This window comes from Canis lupus, chromosome 16 (genome assembly GCF_048164855.1).
Source record: "Canis lupus baileyi chromosome 16, mCanLup2.hap1, whole genome shotgun sequence".
NCBI classification, from domain to species: Eukaryota; Metazoa; Chordata; class Mammalia; order Carnivora; family Canidae; genus Canis; species Canis lupus.
Window position 1 is genome coordinate 44,180,447 of NC_132853.1, and position 25,226 is coordinate 44,205,672.

At 43.0% G+C, this 25,226-nt stretch overlaps 1 protein-coding gene and 1 long non-coding RNA gene across 5 annotated transcripts in view; one reads left to right on the forward strand and one right to left on the reverse strand.

Annotated features, from left to right (window-relative positions):
* Positions 1–2,336: 2,336 nt before the first annotated feature.
* Positions 2,337–22,338, reverse strand: KCNJ2 (potassium inwardly rectifying channel subfamily J member 2). The gene is made up of 2 exons (XM_072780988.1): positions 22,158–22,338; positions 2,337–17,013 (listed from the first exon to the last, which is right to left on the reverse strand). Exon 2 carries the CDS (start codon positions 16,793–16,795, stop codon positions 15,512–15,514), a length of 1,284 nt encoding a protein of 427 aa, XP_072637089.1. The 5' UTR covers positions 16,796–17,013; positions 22,158–22,338; the 3' UTR covers positions 2,337–15,511.
* Positions 22,339–22,423: 85 nt separating this feature from the next.
* LOC140606909 (uncharacterized) overlaps positions 22,424–25,226 on the forward strand; it is a 183,013-nt gene continuing 180,210 nt past the window's right edge. For all 4 annotated transcript variants that reach the window (XR_012009116.1, XR_012009117.1, XR_012009118.1 and 1 more), the window contains exon 1: positions 22,424–22,579. This is a non-coding gene — a long non-coding RNA (uncharacterized lncRNA). The remainder of the gene's footprint in view (positions 22,580–25,226) is intronic.

Genomic DNA, 25,226 nt, shown 5'->3' on the forward strand with positions numbered 1-25,226 from the left:
TAAACAGAAGCCATTACTTCCCTGGACTATTGTTAAGTGTTTAGTGAACTCCAGTCATACACTGCTAGGATGAGACTAGATGAACTGTCCTCTCTAGTGGAATTGCTGAAAAGCCAAGCCAGCCTGTGCCCCCTGACACCTAAGAGTAAAAATATTTCATTGTTGTGAATGAGGGTGATAACTTGATTCAACTCAACTGGAAGAGTTTAGGAATGTAGACAGAGGTGTTACTCTGATTCTATCTGCCTTCTTGCAGCCTGTTTGATATATCCACCTATAAATGTCTTGCTGGCACTTTAGACCCCGTGGGTATTCCCCGCCGGTCCAACCAGCCCTCCCTCATGACTCTTGTTTCCTAATTCAGCCACACTGTGTCCAATCCTTGATTCTTGCTACCATCTTTTCCCCTCCTGACATTTAAGCAGTTGCCAAATCATATACATTCTTCTTCTGCAATGTCTCTGGAATTGACCACTTCTCTTCCATCCTCAAGTTCAAGCACTTATTACCTATTATTAAAATATCCCCATTGGCTCTTAACCAGCTCCTATCTTCACCTCTTAATCTTCCTATGTATTTGACATTTCATCTTCCTAAAAGTCACTATAACTACCCCATTCTCTTACTCCAAAAACTTCAGTGGTCGCTCACAGCCTTTCATTTCAAATAAAATCATTTAAAAACCTTAAGCTACTTTCCAATCTTATTCCCCATTAAGGTCTTAAAGAAGCTATGCCCTAGACCAGGGCTTCTCAATGTTGGCCCTATTGACATATTAGACTGGATAAATCTTTGTTGTGGGTCTCTCTTGTTCATGTAGGATGTTGAACAGCACTTCTGCCCTCCACCTACTAAGATGCCAGTTGCACTGTTCTCCCCCACCCCCCGCCAATTTTGACAACTAAAAATAACTCTAGACATTGTCAAAAGTTCCCGGGGAGCAAAATCACCGCCCTAGACAAAATGGGTCTCTTGTGGTTAGCAAGATATGCCTTAGGTTTCCCATGTCTGTATGTGTCCCCGCAGTGGGCCCTCTGCTTAGGATGTCTTTCCTACCATCCCTATTCAAATCATAACTATCATTTTCAGTTTATCCAAAAAAACTCTCTGTTACCAAAATCTCTCTGTTTTAACCAGGCTCCCTGAATTAAGGTATTTTCCTTTGCCTTCAGTTGAAAACAGCACTATATGTATTTCTTAAGCCATTTATCTTATTTTGACTGTTTTCCTTTAATTTGGCTGCTAACAACATATACACAGAAGCATATTTTTGCCCCTCTGGTTAAACATATAAATATTAATGGCATGAATTATGCAGGCTACTCTCTATTCTGTTGGAACTTTAATTCCCTAGTTGTTATTGGGGTTTTTTTGGTTTTGGTTTTGCTTCTAACAAATCTGCTGTATATTTTTTGTATGAAATTTTTACTAGCATATACTAAAAGCAACAATCTTTATGTAATTGTCTTAACATCACTGATAAATGCATGAATGTGATGTTCTCTCCTATTAAATGAAATAGAAAGTAAATCATAGTGTCTTTACAGAGAGAGAGAAAGAGAGAGATTTTTTTAAAAAAATGCAAAAACTAGAGTTAGCTGGACCTTAGAAGCCATCTGTCCTTCCTCTGTCCCTTTGCTTGAGGAAACTGGAATCTTGGGAGGGTAAATGTCCCAAAAGAGTAAAACTAGTCTATTACAGGCAAGATAAGTACTCAGAGCTCCATTCAGAATTTATTGCGCTAGACCCTTTGTACCTCATCTGGGGCCCTGGGGCCAGCATCTTGTGCGCCACTTCAGAACTTGTTAGAAATGCAAAGTCTGGGGTCCCACCTCAAGCCTACTGACTTAGAAACTCTGGGGTGAGGCCCATCTATGTTAGGTCTACTGCAAGCGTTCTCAAACTCTCATGCATCAGAATGACTCAGAAGATCTGTTTAAATACAAGTGGTCCTTTACCACACACAATGTTGGATGAAAGGTAAACCATTGCGGGTTCTCAAGACCAAACTGAAAGGCAGCTGTGCTCAATATCAAATTAACAACTTGACCTATTTCCTGGAATTTACAACTTAATCCAGATTCCTCTGTTGACATAGTAAAAATTTTATTCTACTTGAATCACTGTAACAATGTCTATTGCATCTTCATGAAGAGAGCATAATGAATTTGCATCAAAGCTAAAATATAATCCACGAAAATGCATTCAGTTCTGAGTTTTAGCATGTACAATAGGGTGCAGGAATTCCAAGCACAGGGATATGAAGGAAGGGAAGAGAGGCATGTTAAGGTTTTGTCTTACTGGAAAAATTGATATAAATGTGAACCAATCCTAGATTTTCGGAACGGCTTGTTTATTGAATATATAAGGACAACCACTAAAAGAGCTAGAATATATATTTATAAGTCAATAAAAGAAAAAGTTAAGACAAATACATCAATCTAAAGGGCAGGAAAGAAAGAAGGAGAAGGAAAATAGAAAACATGAGTACTCATAATAATGACAGATATTCTTCTCAAATTTGGTAAAAAAAATCAGACATATAAAAATACATAGAAAGATACACAGTGCAGGGAGGAAAAACATATCCTGGGTAAACAACAACAACAAAAAGTATGAAACAAAGAAAGAAAGGAAGGAAGGAAACCACACACTAAAAAACCTAAAACAGCATTGCCATAGTGTCTGACAAAAAAAATAATTCACGGCAAAAGAGAGGATTATTTTATTTGATAAAGCAACAATCCGCCAGTGAGGTTGAACAGTTATTAAGATGAATACACCTAACAATATATCACTGAGACATACAGGAAGCAAGTGCTGTTAGAAATACAAGTAGTGAGGAGCCTGGGTGGCTCAGTCAGTTAGGCGACCAACTCTTGGTTTCACCTCAGGTCATGATCTCATTGGGTCTTGAGAGTGAGCCCTAAGTTGGGCTCAGCGCTCAGCAAGGGAGCCTACTTGAAGATTCTCTCCCTCTGCTCCTCCCCCAGCTTGTGAGTGCAATTGTACATGCTCTCTCTCAAATAAATAAATAAATCTTAAAAAAAAAAGAAAATATAAGTAGAAGTAGACTATTCCAACATCATTCAAGAGACTTAAACACACTTAGTAGCCAAGAGATTATACAGATGAACATATTTAAAGGTATGGAATATTTGAATTATATAATACTTGGATTATAAAATGGTATCATTAACAGGCATATAAATGCATAGAATGTATACATAACAAAGTACAGATATACTTTCATTTCAAATAGTCATGGCATATGTACAAAAATTAATCATTATATTTGAAAGAAAATAATATATTACGTGTTTTCTGAGCATGGTTCAATAAAATTAGATATAAAAACCAAAAGGAAAGAGATGGCCTCCTCCCACAAGAATAAAACCATACAAAAAAATAAACAAATATCCAACTGAACATTTTAGAAGATCCTTTTTGATAATCTTTGAGCTATTACAAACTACTTAGAAATTTTTAAAAACATGAGAATGCTACATATCCAAAAGCCTATGGGTTTTGGCAAAAGTGGCACCCAGCTGATATTCTATAAATTAATGCATGTGTTAGAAAACAAAGGAAAAAGAGAATGAAAAAAATGAGCCATGTGTTCAACTCAACAATCTTGGGTAAGACCTAAAACGGTGATAATATATTTTCATTGGAAAGTTGTGGAAATTGTAAACAAATTGTAAAGCAAAAGGTGAAAATCACCCACAATCCCACTGTTATTACTCTTTCCTTTCTTGTAACTGTAATACATATAACAATAAATAACTCAGACCAAATGATCTGAATTATGGGATGTTTGCGCGGTTTCTGGGCTAGATTTCCCCTTTGATCTTACCAATATCACAAGAGAGTGTCCTTAACAGTGAGGATTCTGGGAGTAAATGGAGTAAGTGTAGTGTATTCAGTTTTATACGTGCATGTGCAAGTGGTGCGTGGGGATGGTGTGTGTGTGTGTGTGTGTGTGTGTGTGTGTGCATGTGGCAGGGTGTGAATGATGGGCAAAATGAGCTCCCTCTTAACTCTTTGTCAGGAATACTGCTTTCCTTTTAAAAGAATTTGTCAAAGGAAAATAAATGGTTCCTTTCAGCAGACTTCCCAGAAAGATTTCAGTGACATGAAAATTTAGTGATTTGGCTTGCAAAATGATTTGATGAAAGCAGTGAGAGAAAAAAAAAATCTGAAAGGAAGTGATAGGGAAAGAACCCTTTGGAATCCAATAAGGGGAAATCACTTCCGAGATGGTGACAGGAAGCTTTCTTATACAATCAACCCTGACAGAAACGTCACCAATCCTCTGTGAAAGAGCGAGGCCACTCTAGTTTGGCTCCAAGTTCCAGGAAGAGCCAACCCCTTGCACGTAGGAAGCAGTTGTGTTTTTGGCCAGTGAAGCCATTTTGCTCAGCAGAAGGCATCTGGGGCACCTAATGTGTTTCTTGTTTGGGCATTGACCCTACAAGGAGGTATGCCAGAGACTGCACTCTTCTCTCAGAAAGAACGAGAATAAGAAATAATGAGCATGTCCTAACAAGCTGTGAAATTCTATTCTTCTTGCCCCCTGAATAGAGTCCAATGCCCCAAGATAAAGGAAATCCACTCTGTAATCTGATAGGTTTGTGACTGAGCACTTTGCCAAGAACAACGCCTTTCCTTCACGTAGTGCCAGGGTCCAGGTGCATAAACTCCAACCTTACAAACTCCAGTGCAAAAAAAAAAAAAAAAAATTGCAAAACAGAAAAACAAAAAACCACCACCTTGGCATTTGGTACATATAATATAATATGACAGGTAATGCCATGGATTTTTCTCAGCAAGGGTGGAGAAGAGTATGCTTCCATCCCTTGCACAGATACCATATTGGAGGTCTTTTGATTTGATTGCTAAGGTCAGAGCACAAATAGAAGTCTAAAATTAGTTTACTGTGATTGTTGTTCTCATTCCCCCTCGTCCTGCTGCAAGCTCTTGGAAAAGAGCACCTTGGAATCTCCAACACACATCATAGTTCTAGGTGCTGGGTGCTTGGTGAATGTTTCCAAAATGAGAAAAAGTAATTTCCTTTTCCTTTTCTTTTCTTTTCTTTCTTCTTCCTTTTTTTTTCCTTTTTGGAGGGGGGAGGGAGATTGACATATGCTTTGAATTTGGGATAAAGATGATCTAGATTAGAAAATTTTAAAAAATGCAAATATAAAACGAACACATATAGAGTACTTCAAATCGTAAAGCACCCTTACAAAAATGATCTCTTTTTAAATCTCACAGAATTCGGTTTTTGCTCTTATTTTCTTTCTTTTTTTTTTTTTTTATTTTTTTTTTGCTCTTTTTTTTTTGCTCTTATTTTCCACTGAGTAAACCAGGCTCGAAAGTCAAACGTAACTGGACTCTAAAATCTAGAATTCTCAGACTTCTGTACCCAGAGGTACGTAATAACCACTTAGAGGTTCACTCAAACACAGCCTTAAAAATCCGCTTAGCTCCGAGTTCAGATGAATTGTTTCTGGTTTTCAGCTGCCATTGTTGGTGTTGGTTTGGTTTTGTTTTTGTTTTCCCCACATCAACCCACAGCTAGAATTCAACTCCTCTTTGAGTCTTTCCAAATAATTGAAAAATCCATTATTAAGCAATGTGGGCTTTGCAGAAAATCTCATATGAGAGGCTGAGTAGGGGTTTTCTGCACACACTCCACGGGAAAAAGCATCTAACTCATTTTGCAGGTCCTATTTCTGTGAAGATTTTTTCTCTTCCCCCCTCTCCACTAGGAGTACCCAGCCAGACTGGACTCTTTTTCTTCCCAAAGCCCATGAAAATGCTAAACAGCACAAATGGACCATGTGGTTCGCAAGACCCTCCTTGTTAGAAGCCGGCAACTCTGTTGGTTGCACAGATTTCTTTTTATCTTTTATAATAACTAAGATGGACAGAGTAATAACCTCTTCTGAGTAGTTCTTATATAGCGTTAGGTACAAAGGTCTGAAAATTCCAGGTTTGTTAATGTAAGCATCTCCCACCTTAGATTCTCAAGCCAGTTCTTCAGCCCCATATTTTTTTGTTTGTTTGTTTTTTTTGCAAGCATGTCGCTGGTTTCAGCAGGTGCTTGAGTGACATGGCGAGCCAGTTTTTACCTGCAGGCTGCTCTCTCTCCAAAATGGGGAAGTTCTTTCATATTTTTTTCATACAAAGGACTTATTTGCCTGGCAGAAAACCTTGGTGTCGGATCCACACACCATGTAAAATGGGGAGAGGGTATATACCTCATCCTCCAGATCAAAAGAACGTACGTACAGGCATATTCCCTGACAACGACTAAGGTTGTATTCTTGCATATCAGACACACCTTGTGCCTTTGCATTTTCCTTTTTAAGTAAATTCCATATCACACACAATTTCATGCAAATCACGAGCAGGAAATAGCAGCCTAAACACTTTTCAAATCATGCCAGCAGGTAGGTTCAGGATGGCCTTGTTTCCAGAACAGGAGAGAAGGGAGAAGAAAGAGGTAACTTTTTCTTCCAGCACATTTAATCCATCAGCCTATAAGAAGGGGTCGAGAACAGGGGCTGCCTCTGCAGTTCTGACCCTTTCTCCTGGGTGAATATTGCAATAGGACTAGAGTTAAGGTACTGTGTCTCCCTTCTCCACCTCTTCATTGTGAAAGGAGCTGTTTATTGCAAGTAGCAACAGGATAAAAAAAGTTTTTTTTTTAAAAAAAAAAGGAAGAAGAAGAAGAAGAAAAAGAAGAAGAATTTTGTTAGCTAGCTTCTTCCCTAATTGTTTTTTTGGCATTCTCCTGTCCACTTCTTTTTATTAACCTACAAAATGATCATAAACCGATAGAATGTTTTAGACCAGCAAATGCCTTAAGGCAGAGCAATTTTAGTAGGCCCTGGTGAGTCCAGGTGGCCTAATAGGAACAAACACACACTAGAACCGGACCCTCTTTTAAAAGACTTCGCATTCAGATGCCGGGTATGAGCTGGGAAAAGGTAGAAATTCAGAAGAAAGCCTCATTCCCCTTATCTTGGCAAATTTGGGCTCGCTTCAATTAAACCTTCAATGAAGACTCTGGTTTGAATAGTTCAAATGTCTCGAAATAGAAGGGAGGAGCAAGCTGTAGACTGAGGCCAAAGTACATACTGTATTTATAATCGAACACAGCTTTTTAAATAATTACATCCTTGTGCACTTTTTATTTTTGGTTCTTGAATAAGTCACTCAGATGAAATTAAAGAGTATGCAGGAGAAGGTGCTTCGGTGCTTCTTTCAGTTTCTATGGCAACCCTGGGTTATCTAATTCAGCTGCCTCATTGACTGAATGTGCCCAAGTGATGCAGGCTGCAACTTTTGGCTGATACTGGAAAAGGCAGGGAGGAGTGTTGTTAATCTTTTGGCCACCAAAGAGCTTATGAAAGGCCCGAAGAAAATCTCTGAATTGTTGATTTGACTTTCCCTCGTTTTCGTATGAATGGCTGCCATCTGAGACTGCGTTTTGCCAAGAGTATTTTGTCAGGGATATGTACACACTTGCCTCTGAAATTTCACTATTGGTAAATAATCAGCTGTTATGGGTCTGTGTCTAAATACCTAATGCAGCTATTTATATATTTTATTTTTTATTATTTATTTATTTATTATTTATTTATTTATATATTTTAAAAGAAACTCTTATATACTATTTAGTGGAATACTCTGTGGGATCAAAGAAAAAGTGGCTTATCTAGGACTTTAGATGTAGAAGCACATCAGCAAAAGTTTGAAAAACAAAAGCCAAATAAAACTACGCAGTGTGAGAATTGGTTCGTTCCTTTGTTAACCAGGAGTGAACCAGGACACTTGCCCAAGGGATGTTCTTCTGCCCATGTGTCAGGCCTGGGAGGGTGCTAAGGTAGATGATTCCACAGACCTAATCTCAGCAGAGACTGGGGTCAGGTGGTCATTCAGCATGAAGTGAAAGAACAGCATCCTTGGCAGCAAAGTTTTTACAAAACCAACTTAAGCAATTAGCAATAAGGTGTTGTAAAAGTATTTGAATCTATGGCAACATCCTTGAAAAAATTAGTGAAGAAGATTCCTGCATGTGGAGGGCAAGCACTGTATCTTTGTGTAGCACCGAGTGCATCATCAGCACTACATAACTGGCAGCTATTGTTTTATACATACATTTCTTTTATCTAAAGCTCAGCTATTGGGGCAGCCCCGGTGGCTCAGCGATTTAGTGCTGCCTTCGGCCCAAGGTGTGATCCTGGAGACCTGGGATCGAGTCCCCCATCAGGCTCCCTGCATGGAGCCTGCTTCTCCCCTTGCCTGTGTCTCTGCCTCTCTCTCTCTCTCTCTCTCTCTGTGTCTCTCATGAATAAATAAAATCTTAAAAAAAAATCAGCTATTTGTCTCAGTTGCAAGGCAAAATGAATATACATTTGTACTGCTCATTTCCTAAACCATCATCTAATGAAGACAAAGTCCCTATAGAAAACTCTGAATAACCAGCACCGTATAATAATTCCTCCATAAATATTTGGTCAAGTTGAATAGGATTTTTTAGAAGCCAAACCCCTTAACAGCCTCAACCTCTCAGAAATTCGGGGGGGGGGGAGTCTGAAAATGAGTACAGTCACCATAAAATCCCTCCATTCAAGCCAGACTTTTGTGTCTCATCTGTACCTTTCCTGATTTGCCTGGCATTCTGATATTAGTCATATAGTCCTTAGAATGGATTCTTTATTTCCTGGGCACAGCAGATGGGAAGCAAAGATCTAAATGATGCTAGGGGACTGTGGCAAAGGACGAAACAGCAGCTGATGACCTAATGGGTAAAATTCACAAGCACGTCCCACCAGGCAGAGGGACACCTATTAGCTTGTGTGACACAAGGAAACATTAAATAACACATACCACTTTTTTTAAATAAGCAGGGAATTGTGTAATATTTTAGAGAACCATTGCTCCCAAACAATGGATGCCCTGGAGGCAACAACTTTCAGTTATTTAGAAAAAACCACTTAGATGTAATTATTCATCATTATTATTCTTATTAGTTAATAACACTCCTGTGCTGATTTTTAAACTCCTCCCCTTCCACGTTCTTCTTAACCGTCTCTCTCCTTTCTTTCCCCAACACTCCTCTAGCTTCCAAACCAGGGGACTGACTCATCCCGGCTCGCCCAGAACGTTCCCAGTTTTAGCACTGTGAGCCCTGCATCGGGGGAAACCCCTCTGTCCCGGCCAAACCAGGACAGTTGGTCACCCTACTCCAGAAGCGGGCACTGTGAGAGTATTATTGCACTGGTGCTTTGCACGTATTACCTTGTACTCATGCAATTTTTAAAGTCGTGTTCACAATCCTCCTATAGTGGCTCAAATCATCAGGTTCCCTAGAGTCCTTGACCTGAACTCTTTTGAAAATTAAAAAAAAAAAAAAAAAAGGGCTCTGGCTTCTTGAAATATGCTGATCATGGACTTGGTTCTTCACTTAACGTGGGTAGAGCTAGCCTTCATTTATTTAGGTATTTGTTTATGAAATTTGGGAAGGAAAACTGATGGACTTAATCTGTTCTGCCAGTTTTAAGATGGAAACTTTGAGTGGGAAATTTGTTTTTGATTCTTCGCAGGTGTGATCTGGGTTGCTGCTTCAGAAGGCCAGTATCTGGAGGTTTTGTCCAACTGTGACTGAAAAGAAGCCTAAGCAGGACAATGAGATCCCACCTCTACTTTTTCTTTTTGCATATATATTTAATAACTTTTTTTTTAAAGTAAAGGTGAGGCCCATATAGCATTCAACTCACTGCCTGGAGGTACAATTATATATTTTGCTCAGTGGGACCAATCCCCAAGGAGATCCTGTTACACCTTTGGCTCCCTACAGTGGGAAGAGAGCTGAAGTGTATGACGTGGTAGGGGGCCTGTGACCTGGTTAGTAAAGGAGCTTTGTGGTTGCACCTGGAGACAGGACTAAGCAATTCTCAGCTAATTGAAATTAATCTGAAGTTTGAAATTTACCCAAATCCCACAATCAGTGCTTAAATTTGTCCAGTCTACCTTTTGTGAGTTGTTCCCTCTCTTTAAGAACTGGATGAGAAATGGAGGAGCAGGTTTTGAAGGAGGTCGAAATCCTGGCCTGATGTGTCCCGTGTGAAGAAAAAGAATGCATTTTCATCATGTAGGAAAATAAAAACTAAGAAGCCATGGGGTAAATGATGGGCTTTTACCAAGAATGCTTCTAAATGGAAAGCAGAGTATTGATAAAAAGCACAGCCCAGGGGTGCCTGGGTGGCTCAGTTGGTTAAGCTTCTGCCTTTGGTTCCTGGGATTGAGCCCCACATCAGGCTTCCTGCTTAGCAAGGAGTCTGTTTCTCCTTCTCCATCTGCCACTCATGCTGCTTGTGCTCGCTCTCTCTCTCTCTCTCTCAAATAAATAAATAAAATCTTAAAAAAAGAATCACAACCCAGTGCTAACTGGCCTAATTTTAAATCTCAGTTCTAATCCCTGCTTGCTGTGTGTGCTTGCACAAGGCACTCAACCTCTCTGGTCCTGGTTCCCCATTTCTTAACTGAGGAGAATATCACTGCCTACTCCATTGAGTTGCTGTTAAGATTAAATTACCTAATTCATACGAGGAATCCAGAGCCATGCTGGAAACACAACAAGTGTCACAGGAGTTTTGTTAAAGAAAATGCATTAAGATGCAACCCATATTTCAGAATGCAGATTTTCTCAGTATTTCCAATCATGAAAAAAGTGAAGTTGTTCCAAATCTGCTAGAAGTGGCATTTTCTCTGAGATTGCATATCCCTAGTAACTCTGCTTCCTGAAACTATAGGTTAGTGGATTAAACTAAGTGTAGAGGCAGATAGATACATTTGAATTTGAATACCACGTCTGTGGTCCATTAGCTTTAAACCTGGCTTGTTTCTTCTATAACAGAGGTTGATAAATTATAGGCCATGGGCCCCATCTGGCCCATCACCTATAGTTATAAGTAAAATTGTTTGGTTTTTTAAAAGATTTTGTTTCTTTATTCATGAGAGACACACAGAGAGAGGCAGAGACATGGGCAGAGGGAGAAGTAGGTTCCCCATGGGGAACCTGATGTGGGACTCGATCCCAGGATCACGACCTGAGCCAAAGGCAGACGCTCAACCACTGAGCCACCCAGGTGCCCCGTTATAAGTAAAGTTTTATTGAAACACAGCCACACCATTTGTTTTCATATTATCAGTGATTGCTTTTGCACTACAAGGGCACAGTTGAGACAGACTCTCTGTTCTGCAGAGCCAAACATATTTACCATCTGACCCTCCACTTTTACCAATTCCCGACTCACAGTACAAGGAGAATAATATCCTAATCGCGTGGGGGTGGGTGGGTTGAGATAACATATCAGGCGGGACCCTATACAAGATTGGGCTCCGTAAAGGATGACTATTATCATTAAACAGAGACTCAAAATCTAAAGCTTATCATATGTCTTATGATCAGTTTTGTTTGCTTGCTTGTTTTCTACCCTCCGTCTACCTGCGCCACTCCATCCAAAAACAAAATATGAGCTTGACTTCCTCTAACTTGGATTAAGCTAATCTGCCACCACACCACACCTCCCTGTTCAGGCAATTTCTATGGCTTTATTCATCCCAACTCTCAGCACTTAGGTCCTGTTGTTTGGGAGCATTTGCTTCGCATCTCAGCGATGCTACAGTAACCATACAGGAAGCCCGCAGATTCTTGCACCAATTTGTCTTCAGTTTTTAATTTTTTATTTAGAAATAATAAAATAAGACATAATATATAAAAATATGTACAATCCATGGTTTGTGCAGTACAATAGGAAGACTTTTAGATACAAAAAGACGGCAAACGGGAAAATAATGACTATCACGATTGTCAAAGGCCGGGGTTGTTCAACTCGCCAGAGCCCAGAGCTGAAACCCAACGTAACTAGAAAAGAGATTCTAGTCAGGAGTGGGGAGGTGACTATGCAACACTTTTATTTTTCACCTTAACATTATTAGACAGAGCGAAGGAGAGCTCACTCTGCTCCTCAGAACAAGCTTTTTGCCTTTACTGAGTGGCTTATTATAAAACATGAGCTGACATTTGTCATTTGCAAAGGTAACATGATTTGGGGGACAGAGCTCATCAAATAGACAATATAGGGAAGAAAGGAAGTGAAAAGAAGAAATAATGCATTAATAGTTTTTTTCTTTTTTTTAAAAAAAAAGGTAAAACAGACTTTCTCCAGGAATTTGGAAATGGCTACAGTGCTATATTGACATCCTTAAAATGTCTGATTCAAGTATACTCTTAGAGGGATAGAAAACTATTCCATTCTCAATAGTCAAAATAGAATTCACTTTGTCTATCTTTTATTTAAAAATAGGATAACCAGGAATCTATGCCTCCTCCCAAAAATATAATGCCCATCCAGATACGAGCAAAAATTCTTTAAAAGGGAGTAATTCTTAAGTAAATTCAACGGGGGTTTGCTTGCAATAGAGAAGCAACACATAGCTGGGGACAGACCCCAGATATTCACGGCGAGTCTCCTCGGACTTCATTCTAACGACGTATGTGCACTAATTAAAGAGACTCAGTCAATAAGGACAAATGTTTTGAAGGTAAAATGCAACAAAAAATGTTGTGCATTACCTGTGTCTTGGCTCTTGACAAAAAAAAAAAAAAAAAAAAATTGCCATTTAAAGCTTGTAATTGTTAAAATACTAACTAGAAAGAGCTTTCAAATGAACAGTCCATGCTGAAATAAATAACAGAACATAGCAATACGAACCTTATAAGGCTGGTAAATATTTGCTAAAACCATGCTAACCGGTAGCATAGAGGTACTAGCTCTCTGAAATTGCTGCACTGAAATTATACTTTCTATGGCAATTTTTTTTTTCCTTTACAGACTTCTATTTACATTTGGCTTTAAATATGAAAATATCTGATAAACTTTATAAAATGTACACTTTAAAAACATAGCTTCTGCAAAATTTTCTTGGAAAAAAAAAAACAGAAACAAAAACAAACCTGTGCACCAGAAATTTTAGATTTTTTTTCTGTTTTTCAGAAATAAGTTGAAAGATTTCCCTCCCTCATTCTTGCCCCCAGACCCACCCCCTTTCAAATATCTCAAGTCTTTTTAAGTGGCAGCACTGTGTGTTTGGGAGGAGCCCTCTCAGTGGTCACCCCATGCTCCACTGCATCTTCATTTAATTTACATATCACTGAATACTCTTTGGTTTGATTATTTTCCTTTGCAAAATATCGAAATAGCAGCAGCTGAAGCCCTCAGTAACCTCTCACCCTCAACAGCCAACTTGTTCTCTCTTCTGTCAATTCTTTTGTCCTATCAATCCCAATTCCTCCAACTCTCAAAACAACTTCCCAAACCTGCTTTTAAATTTGGATTTAAAATAGCATCCGCTTGCTTGACATCTCTGTCTTGGTTTCCATGAGAAGAACACCAGTTTTCAAACCCATCGACTCTGAAGGCTGAGAACAGCAGAAACTGTAATATTATTGCAGGCACGGCATTCAGAGATGGCTGTTCAAGAACCAGAGACCATCACACACATCAATTTACGAAATACAGGATTCCAGAACAAGCTGTTTTTTAATGGCATACAGGGTTATAATACCATAAGAGAGTTGATTTTGAGACTCCAATTAAAAAAGAAAAGTCAGCAACCCCCAGAATTCACACATAAGGAACTTTAAACCAAAAAAGAGCTCCATTATTGAGTTAGAGCAGGGTAAAAAAAAAAAAAAAAAAAAAAGTTTCAGTCAAGTCAGGCAGCCAGGCAGGAGAGACTTCTGGAAAACAATGTGTCCTTAGTAACCTGCTCTAGGGCTCTATAGGCGAGAAGGATCAGCTCAGATCCAATCCCAAATGTGCATACATAAAGGAGAAATAATCCTTTTAGATCATTATCTCTTCTACTTGTGGCTGTTATATCTTGTATGGCTCTGGTTGACCCCAGAATACTGCGACATTTTCATTCCTACCCTCTACCATTAAAAATAAATAAATAACTTTCCTCTCCCTCCCGAATACTTGAGCTGACGTGCTGTATCAAAGTGGCCGGTCCACACGGTCCACACCTCACCAGCTCCCCCTTGGGCATCTGCAGCCTCCCAGACACTATAGGACTCACTCCAGACACACTGATCGGAAGAACCAGCCTAGAGGCCAGGCGTGGCATCTTCTCAAAGGCGAAGTCGGCCTGGAAATGTCCTGACAGTTGGGCCAATGAATTCAGCTGCAAGGGTTTAAACTTCTCTATCTTTCACGTTGGATGGCTCAGCTTTTGGGGATGCCAACTAACTCCAACCTAGGTCTTATCTTAGGGAATAAATCCTGGAAGGCGCCCAAAGGGGAGAGCCAGAAAAATCTAAGAGCCCGTCACCATCTCTCACCTTATGCGTCGGCCTGGCCAGCCCAACCTCACAGGAAAGAAAGGATATTTTGATTGTGTGTGTGTGAATTTTCCTTCCCCTTTCTTCTTCCTCCCATCATACACTAGTTGCATGAAAGAGCAAAACTGAAAAAGCACGACACTTACTATACTCTGCGGAGGATATTCTATTTTCTGAATAAGGTGAAAAAAGGAGAGGGCAGTTCAAGGTCTTGCTGAGGTTCAAAGTTACTGTTTCTTGATTTCAAGGCAGCCGTGGGGCTTTCTATCCTTTTTAGTATAAGCTCCACTGTGCAAAAATGTGCATTATCTTTGGTATTTATTTTAGGTAGTCTAACTTAAAATTTGAGATAACCCATTAACATCATGGAAGAAAAAAAAAAAAAAGAAAACCCAGAGGCTACCATTTGGCTAGTGTTACATAATGCCCTTATGTAACCAAAGAGAGAGAGAGAAAGAGAGAGAGAGAGAGAGAGAAAAAAAAAATCAATTCTAGCAAACAAATTACTGGCCTCAAAAAATCAGGCTCTCGTTTTGGCAGCTTAATAGCCAAATACTTGCCACTTTGAAGCACATATCATGAGCTTTCAACAAAGTTCAACACTGACTTTTAAATTACACGAAAGAAGAACTACACGGCAACAAAAATACAATTTGTGTTCATGTAGTTAGCAGCTTTTCAAAAAAAATTAAGGCAGAGTCTTGCCTTTGTTATGCCATTAAAAACATTCTTGTTCCCTAAGGAGAAGCATTCTGGATTCGTCAAATACCCAACCGAGGCTGGCCTGCGAGTTCAAGTTTTGTAAAACACACAAAACGAAACAGAAAAACCCCATAACTTATTCTATCACATGTATGTGCCATCGGGTCATGGGGTGGGGGAGGGGGGAGAGGAGGCGTGTTGAGTGCTCTAAGGTTAAATCTCCGAGCTTACAGTCCTTTCTTCGACGCCACCGTACTCGCCTCGGTCCCTTGTGGCCACGTGCCTTGACCCACCTCTTCACCAGTACCGTCGTCTGAATAACTGCTTGGGGCCTTTGACCAACAGACTGTTAGTTGAAAGTCAATATTCCAGAGGAGGAAGCAGTCAGATCTCCGACTCTCGCCTTAAGGGCCTGGGCTCTAGAGGTACGCTTGCCTGGTTGTGAAGGTCTAGGTCAGGGGGCGTGTCCGTACTCGTGCTTTCTGGAACTCCATTTTCACTGTCATCTTCCTCTTTGCTTGTGAGGGCAACTTCGTTTTCGTAGCAAAAGGAGTTAGCATTTGAGAGGATGTATTTCTTTTCGGCTAAGTCTCTGGCACTACAGAGGGGCGTGTTGGGCACTTCGTAGGTCTTGTGGAACCTTGAGTAGTCCACTTTGTAGTAGTGCTTCTCCTCGAAGAGGACAGGCTCGTAGCGGTGGCCCCAGAGGATCTCATTCGCCAGATAGGAGCTACGGCACTGGGTGGTCATGGCCGTGGCCTCCACCATGCCCTCCAGTATGACAACGATTTCAAAGTCTGCATTGTCGATGTCCTGTTTGCTCAAGTCATATAAAGGACTGTCTTCATCTATCTCGTGGACTATGGTGATGGGGGACACCAGAAATATCCGGTCAATCCCGCTGTCGAACCCAACGTTGATATCTATTTGATCCAGGGGGATGTACTCCCCCTCGGAAGTGATTCGGGATTTGAGCAGCTGGGCCCTCACGTGGGCCTCCACCAAGTGGCTCTTCCGAAGGTTGCCCACCCGCCACATCAAACACAGCTTGCCATCTCTCATGGCGATCACAGCGTTGTGACTGAAGACCAGAGTCTCGTTCCTCTTCTTTGGCTTGGCCATCTTCGCCATGACCGCGCCGATGATGAAGGCATCGATGATGCAGCCCACGATGGACTGGAAGACCACCATGAACACGGCAACTGGGCATTCGTCTGTGACACAGCGGAAGCCGTAGCCTATGGTCGTCTGGGTCTCGATGGAGAAGAGGAAGGCCGCCGTGAAGCTGTTGACCTCGGACACGCAAGCCTTGCTCTCTTTAGATGCATCCAGATCGCCATGGAGCAGAGCTATCAACCAAAACACACAGCCAAAGAACAGCCAGGAGAGCACGAACGCCAGGCAGAAGATGACCAGCATCCACCGCCAGCGAATGTCCACGCATGTGGTAAAGATGTCTGCGAGGTACCGCTGTCCCTTCTCCCCCACGTTGATGAACTGGACGTTGCAGTGGCCGTCCTTCTTCACGAAGCGGCTCCTGCACTGCTGTCGGGTGTGGACCTTACTCTTCCCGTTCCCAAAGCCGTTGGCAACCGCCATGGTGGCCAACTTCATCCCGTCCTCTTCGGAAGAGACGATGCTGTAGCGGTTGGTCCGCACACTGCCCATCGCTCCTGCTGTGGACGCCAGTGCTTCGGCTTTGGAAAACAGTCTGAGTTTTTGCAAGACCCTTTGGAGAAACAGTTTTGAATGCTCGGTGAGGACACACACGCCAAAGAAGAAGGAGAGACGGCGGGCCTCCAGGAGCCGGGGCTTCTACCAACGTCCGTCTCCGGACATGCAGAGCCACCTCAGTAACTCAGCTGACATCCAGGGGAGGACGTGACCTGGAAACAACGAGACAAGACGTTATTCATCCGAAAAGAAGGCATCGGCAAGGGGTTCTGCTCTCTCGGGGGACATTTCCTAGCGGACGTACACCCTGCGCTGAGTTAGAAGGTGTTCTTAGCTGCTTTGTCCCCTGAACTGTATCTTTTATTGTACTTAAAAGCATCAAGTCATCGAACGTGGAAGAGTTTGGGACAGTCTTTCAATCAAAATGTCAGGTTCTTTTCCCCCTGTTTTCTTTTTTCTTTTTTTTTTTTCCAGCAATCTAGGCGATTCTATTTTCCAGAGAAACCCCTCTTATCCTCTCTCGTGCCTACTCTGCTTGCTAGGGCCCCAGGTTGTCAAGCAGAAGGGAGACTGGCTGAGCAAGGCCAAGGTTTGTCACGAGGCTTTGGGAACTCAGACATGTCCAGAGGACCGACCGTTCGTATAAACGCAGAATATTAATATTAACTGAGCTGCAGGTGCATCGGGGGAGAATAGAGCGGAGCCCTCGAGGACACGGTGGAAATCAGAAGGCACAGACTATTTTGTTTAAACGATTAAACATTTTTTTTAATCATTTAAAAAAAATAAAAAACCAACAACTGAGCAGACAGCCCTTAGAGTGATCTGAAATCGGTCCCAATTTCTGGAGACTGTTTGGGCTTGCTCCATCACTTCGCACGGCGCTAGCAGCCACTTTGCAGAAATGCCCGATAACATCTCTGTTACTGCAAGTGATTCTGACTTGAAGGCGTGGGTTTGCTCTGGGGGATAAAGAGCGAGTCTGTTGCCTAGCAATGAGTCCTGAAATTCTCCGGAGATGGGACTGCCATGTGTAATGACAGGCTAGGAAGTAAGCACCTTTGTGCCAAAGGACCAGGTCTTCAGCGAATTGAGATAAGGCAGGAACTCATTTCATGTGGGTCCAATTCCGTGTTTTCCCAAACAGAGACAACTTGGTAGGAGTAGATCACGACTGTCAGTCGGCTCACTTTCACTTCCAGTGCTGCTGTTTGCTCTAGGTTCCCATGGAGAAGGCACTCACCTTTACCTAACGTGAACCAATAATCGTTTTCAGTCTTCTCCTCTAGCCTCATCCTAACCCAGATAAAAACGATCTATCGCCTTGAACTTCCCATCTTCACTCCCAAGAAACTATTTTTTTTCCTTGACTAACAAAAGTGTCTAAGATAAAGTCCAAAGTGTCTCCTCTATCAAATAGAAATTAACAAAATGAACCCCGGCATAGAACTGAAAACCCAGAAGTGACTCTCCACTTGTCAAACAACCCAATCGATCTCCTGTAGGAAAGGAGGGGGGAGGGGGGCAATGGGAAACAGATGGGAAGGAGCAGAAAGTCACTGGAGCCCTGATTATGAGGACGCCACTTTTTCTTTCTCCACCCCCCCCCCCGCAACCGCATAGAGATTAAGTAGTTAACAGAACCAATTTCAGCCGAGCCACCTGCCAACAAATAAAGCGAGTCATTTATCTTGTTTTTGCGCACTCCCCCCCTTCAAGAGAGGCAAGGTGCATTGTCTTTGAAAATGCCTTGTTACAGTCTTTTCACTTCTCTCTCCTTATCCAAGTTATTATGCAAGAATGTGCCCCAACACATTTTTCCTGAGATTAGTCATCTGTGAAAATTGCAATGTGTGTTACATTTTGGCAGCTTTTGACACGTAAATGATGCCCGATTTGAAAGTGCCTTTGAATTACTTTATAAAAAGAAGTTACTGTGCCTTCCTAGTCTTCCACCTGCTTCAATGTTTTGTCTGCTTCCCTATGAAGTTTGTACTTGGACAAAAGAAATAAGACTCCTATTCCTCAGGGTTCTAGATCCTGGACATGGAAAGAATTTTTTCAACAGTGATTTCAGATTACTGGGCTCATATGATATTGCCAAGGATTTCTACGCAAGACCAGAGAGAGATAACAATGCAACATCAGATGCAGGTGTACTTTCCAAAAAAGGGGGGAGAAGAGGAGGCCTCATTTAAATAGTGCTTGAATCCTTGAGGTCTGGATGACTTCAGAATCGTATATTATAAGCTGACACCAAGAAATTCCCTTTTCATGATTCAAAACAATCCTTCCATCTGAGTTACCATTAGGGACCATGAGTAGACAGTTTCAAATTTCTTCTGACTTATTTCTGCACTCTTTCCAGATTAAAGCATAACAACCATATGAAATCTAAAGACTGAATTACGACCCTCCAAAAATCTTGACCCTAGGACATTAGTTCGAATTCCACAAAACACACAATACCAGCTTCCTACCAATAGCTTTCTGCATTTGGAACTTTGAAAGTAGCCTGTATTGAACGACTATTATTGTCTTATTTCCACTGTTAATGACAGAATTTGTTCCACATGCGCAGCATCATTTACAAATTTTACCATTCTGCTGGAAAGGGGGAAAAAAAGATTTTTCTGGCAAAATGGAAGCTTTTGTCACTTCAAATAGATATGCTCCAAAACAGATTTATGTGTGTATATGTGTGCACACACTGTATGTGTATTTTAGAGTTTTGGGGAGCTGATTACATAGCAAAAATCTGGAACCTGCCACAGTTCGCTCGGGTGATTGTCTCAACATTTCATTATGAAGAAGGCCCTCCTTACTGACCTGCTCACATGCCCAAGTGGCTTTAGGCAAGCAGAAAACTTCCTTGCCTGCTTTTCTCTCACTAAAAAACACCGATTGGTGAGCATCTGGAAAAAAAACTTCCATTAGGAATAGGGCTTTCATGCAACTTTATTTTAGGCATATATTCAAAATAATTTTTTCAGAGACATCTGATGAAGAATGATGAGAACACGAAGTGATCTGACTCCTTGATGGGTGCAGTTCAGGAGAATCCATATTTGATTTGAGGAACAATGTGTAAATTCCCCTCTCAGCCAAAATATTTAAGGGGCTGATGTCAATTTAATAGATACAAATAATCATTTTACCCAGGCTCTCACCAATGAGGTAGAAAGTATTTCTGGGAAATTGAGAGGCTACATGTGGTGCTGTTCATGTTAAGACTATTTATAGGCTGAGCCAAAATTAAGCATAAGCAATGGAAAAAAATAGTTCAGCCATTTCAATCTTAGGTAGATGTTAAAGAGAGAGAGTGCTATAGATAAAATTCAAGGTCAAGGAGATAACACGTATAAATGAGTGAAAAGAAGTCATTTTTACCATATAGGAAATATTCCCAATTTGGAGTATAAAAAAACTAGAAAAATATCATTATGACGAATAGATGAGAATAAATGTGCCTCATAATATGGTCATGGTGTGCAGTGAATAAGAAAGTTTCTAACTAAGGATAGCAAATGAGGATAGTAAAAGAAAGTGTGCTGGGCTGACAGAGAGGTCTGCTAATGAGTGTTCAGGGCAGTTATTCCCCAGCTGACGCCATATAGACCAGCCTGAGTATGCTCTGGGCACATGTTGCTATGTGAGCACAACTGCTAGCAAAGCAACCTCTTAGAAGCTCAGTAAACAGAAGGGAGGGGGGAGGGGAAGGAAGGGAAGGGGCAAAGGGATCCACATTTATCTATTTGAGCACTCTAGCATTTATACTCAACAGTGCATGTAGCATCACTCAGCATTGGCAAATGCTGAGAAATATATATATTTGGTGATAAAAAAAAAAAAAAAAGCCTGCAAAGGTCTATCTGTTCAGGTAATAATGTGGCCAATCTTCCATGCCACTGAAAAGTCATACAAGGACTCGCCAGCTACCCAGAGATTCTACAACTGGGGCTTCTGAAGAGAGTAGAAATACTGTATGTTCTTTAAAAAAGAAATAGAAAGAAAAAAAGAAAGAAAGAAAGAAAGAAAGAAAGAAAGAAAGAAAGAAAGAAAAAGGAAAAAGAGGCCCAATTCACAAGAGTTTAGTACTGATATACCTAGGCGATACCGATAACGTTAAAGAAAGTGCCATCAAAACAGGAGGGAGAGGGCTTAAAAGCAAAGTTAAATGACCTTGACCCCAACTTTGACCCCTCCCACCATCCCTGCAGTAACGTCCTCTTTACTCCTGAGCCTTGAGATTTTTCCAGCTACTGGCAAATATAAATAAAGCACTTGGGGGGGTGGGGGTGGGAGTGAGTTGGTAAAAGCTTAACAAGTGTACAGGTAAGATACAGCAGATCTAGGGCAGTGGTTAGTGAGAGGAGATCTAACAGCCTATTGATCACTAATGTGAAAAGAAAGCAAGGGGTAAAAGGCAATATGCATTCTTTGCATACCCAAAACACGTTTTCAATGCCTTGTTTCCTAACAGGTAAATTCTGAGTTTATGAAAATCCCCAGGATTCACAGCCGTATCCTAGCTACCATCCCACTGGGTAGGCTCATCCAGACACAGACATTAAACTGCCCATTTCCTATCTCGATTTTTTTTTTCAATTGTCATGACGAGTCTATGTTATGATGCAATCTTTGCAGAATCAAGTCTCTTTGACCTCTGTGCTTTCCTGAAACCACGCTGTCTTCAACTTAGGTATCAATACGATCATTACTACGAATAAGACGTTGCTTGGGAGAGAGTGACATAGGATGTGAAAGTTTTGCGGTCTTCGGGGCTCAAATCCAGCTCGGGCTCGCGCTCTCTTTCCCCAGCAAAGCAACTTTGAGACGCTCGCTCCGTTTGGAACTCGAGACGCTACACTTGAAGCAATGACAAAGGGGGGGGGGGGGGAAGAAGACGCCAAGGATCAAGACTAGTGCTGAGTCCCAAGTCTGCCAAAGGTTTGAGACCAATGCTCTTAGAAGCACTCCCCAACCCCCGCCTTTTTTTTTTTGGTCTTCCTTAGAGCGAGAATCGAACACAGGCTCCCTCGCCCCTTGTCTCCAAACTCAGTATCTCGCTGCAGCTGGTGGTGCACTGGAAGTTATGAGCACAAACAGATGCTGCAGAGAAAATCTGTTTCTATTGCTCAACTGTTCCAAGCATGTCTCAGTATTTTTAGCTCTGGGGATGTTCTTGGTGCGCGCACAAACTCTATAGGCATGATCTGGGACTCCGCGGCGTGACAGCTGGGCACCTCTGGAGCAGCGGGGCCGGGGAGGGGTGCGGCCCGCGGCCCGAGTCCACTCCCCGGGACACACAGGCAGCGGGAGACAAGGAGGGAAGAAAACACACAGCGGCCCTTACCTGTTGCTGGCGCAGGAGCATGGGGACATGAAGTGGAAGTGGGGGGGCACAGAGGCATGTAAGATCCGGCAGTTTGTGAAAGCGAGTGAGCCAAAGCAAACCAGAATCCCCAAGACCCAGCTTGCCGGCGCCGGGGAAGGCTGCGCGCTGGCCAGGGCTCCAGTGCGCTCTGCAATATCCTGGGCTCTTTTGAGATACCGGCCCGCCTGGCCCCGCCCCCCGGGCCCTGTCGGCCAATCGCAGCGCGCCTGGCCGCCCGGCCGGCCCCGGGACTCGCGGCGGGGAGGGGACCGCGCTACACCCGCGGCCCGCGGCGCTGCCAGCGAGGAGAACCTGCCGCCGCTGGCTGCCTCCCCCTCCGCCCGCCGAGCCGGGTCGCGGAGGAGGAGGAGGAGGTCGCGCCCCGGCTGGGACAGCAGCAGGTGGGGAGCTCCGCGGCTGCCCCTTTGCAGCCTGGCCTCGGGCAGAAAGCTTCCCCCTCCCCCCCAGAGCCCTACACTTCCCTCTTCCCTCTCCGCGGCGGGCGGCGGTGCTGTGCTGTGCGCGCTCCTGCGGGGGCCCCCGTCGACACGTTTGCAGGCGGGGAGGCTTGCATTGCAGCCCCGGCGCGTGTCCCTCTCCCCTCGCTCGCACCCAGAGCCCCGCGCCCTCCCCCTTCCCCGCAGAACCTGCGGTGCGCGGAGGAGCAGCGCGACCCCACTGCGGGAGGTGGGCGGGGCGGGGGCGGGGGTGGGGGGGGAAGGGACCGACCCGGGACCCGGGACCCGGGAGCGGCGCGCAGCCCCCGGCTGGATGCGGACGCGCACAACTGTTGCAGCCGCAGAGCCGCTTGGCGCTCTCGCCGGCTCGGGGCTGCTGGCGGAATCCCTTACGAAGCGCCTAGACTTCCCTGAAGGGTGAACGACTCGTTCCCCTTCTCGCACTGTCCGCCCTCAGTCTCTTGCTCCACCACCGCCCGGCAGCGCTCTCCTGATCTAAAACCAGAGCAATTAGAGTAATGAATTCTCTGGAACAGCAACTCCTACAGACACTCAGCTCTGCCCTCGCATCAGCGCCTCCCAGCCCTCATTCCCAGCAACCAGGCAAGAGCATGCAGACCCTTTTCTGAAAACCTATGTCGACTTCAGTGTTAACCGCGTCTGGAGCCTGCAACTTTGCGGATCGATGCGTGTGTGTCCGTGTGTGTCTGTCGTGTGCAAGTGCAGTGCGTGCATATACCTCTGAGCACGGTGGTGTCACAACCCAGCTTCTGCTCTGAAGGGACGCAGGGTGTTTAGGAGTCTTCCTTACGCAGAGTTGGAGATTCCTGTGTGTGTGTGTAATGCTTATTTCCCCCCAAGCGAGCAAATGCGTCTTTCCGTGCAGTTTGTGCAAACCTCTGAAAGGCGGCCTGGAGTCGCCAAGCTGCCTAGGCCGATCTGGCTCGTATTCGGGGCGGCACACACTGGGGGTGATGTGTGTGTGTGTGTGTGTGTGTGTGTGTGTGTGTGTAGGGGAGGTGAAACCGACAATTGAAGGAAGGTCTGCGCGGGTACCCACTTCCTAGCCCCATACCCTCACATGGCCCCTAGGAGGTGCTGGTGAGATGCGCTGGGTTTTGCAGATGCGTGCTTAACCCTGCCTCAGCGAGCGCGCTGAGCGAGAGCCTGAAATTAAGTGTTGAGCAAGTTGTGCATGCGGTGTGTCTGCTCGGGAGAGCCAGACGTATTGCTCTTCTGTTGCACTTGCTGAGATTATCCAGCACGCCGAGCCCTGTAGCCGTCTTGCCTTTTAAAACCCCGTATGTGGGAATAATGCCTCTCACACTTACAGGGGCCTGGGGAGGGGAGGGGAGGGGAGGGGAGGGGGTTGGGAGGAAGTCTGTCTTCTTTAATAGTTATTAAGGAATGTATTACTTTTGGACAACTTGAGTTGACTCTGCAAAATAGATGGATGGATGGATAGCAACCCAGGCTGTAGCCCAGACCTAAAAACGTGGAGACAGCCACGCTAATTCTATGTGGTCAAAGGAAGGAGAATGGGTAACATCTCACTCTGCCCCAGTGGGCTTCTTCTGAAATGTGTTTCTGCATGGATTTCTTCTCAGAAACAGGTGGGAGAGGTCCGTTTAATCCCTTAACACATATTGGGCCTAAATGGAAAGAGGAAATTCATCACTTTATGTTCTCTTCTTTTATGATGAATCAATCCGAGCATCTGTAGATGGCTAAGAATTTTCCAACCCATGTGAATTCAGAGAGGCGGCGTTCTTATTTCCAGGTAATGAGCTCTTTTTGAAAATCAGTCATCCAGAAAGGGCTGCCATTTCTCCGGAAGGTGGATTGAAATTGTTTTATTGTAATGTTTTGCTCTAAATAAGCCGAATGCGCCATAGGCCGAAATAGTTTCATATAATAGAAGAATCTTTAAATCTTTAAAGAAAAGAAAAGTTACAAGATGATGGTTGGTCGTGTAAATTTAGTTATGGCAGGGGGCAGATAAATATATATATCCTAATCTTTCTTATCAACATCCCTCCTACCCACCATGGGCTGATATGCAGCAATGCTTATTTCTTGAAGTAGAAAGTCAGAGCAATATTGGTTATTGCAATAAGCAGCTTCTCAGCCTGGATAGAAGTTTTGCCTTAATTACTTAGCTCAATTAGGAAACATGAAGGATTAGGTTTTGTAAGTAAATGAAACTTTGTAAATGCATGATAGCATCGATTAACTCCACTGCTTCATGTTATAAAGGGAAAAAAAATGAAATGTGCATTTTAATTAATAGGTGACTTTTCATTATGCCCCTATTAGGAAAATTCTAGTGTTCCAAAGCATTCAGTACTTTTGGGAGTGATGCATGATACAGATTTCTCTAGTCAGAATCTCTCTTTTTTGGCTGAATCAGTCCTTATTTAGCAAAAATCCCCATTAGTTTTGGACACCAATGCCGTTGGGTGTTGGGATCCATCTGTGGATTAAATTTTTCCAAGGAAATGACAGTCGTGCTCTTACTGGTTCACTCCACAGTAACCACCTATAACATTAGAGCCAAATATTAGTCACAATCTAGATCTGCAATCAGATT

Bases quoted from the DNA above. Each gene is read 5' to 3' on its own strand.
- KCNJ2 (XM_072780988.1), bottom strand. From the start codon at position 16,795: ATGGGCAGTGTGCGGACCAACCGCTACAGCATCGTCTCTTCCGAAGAG.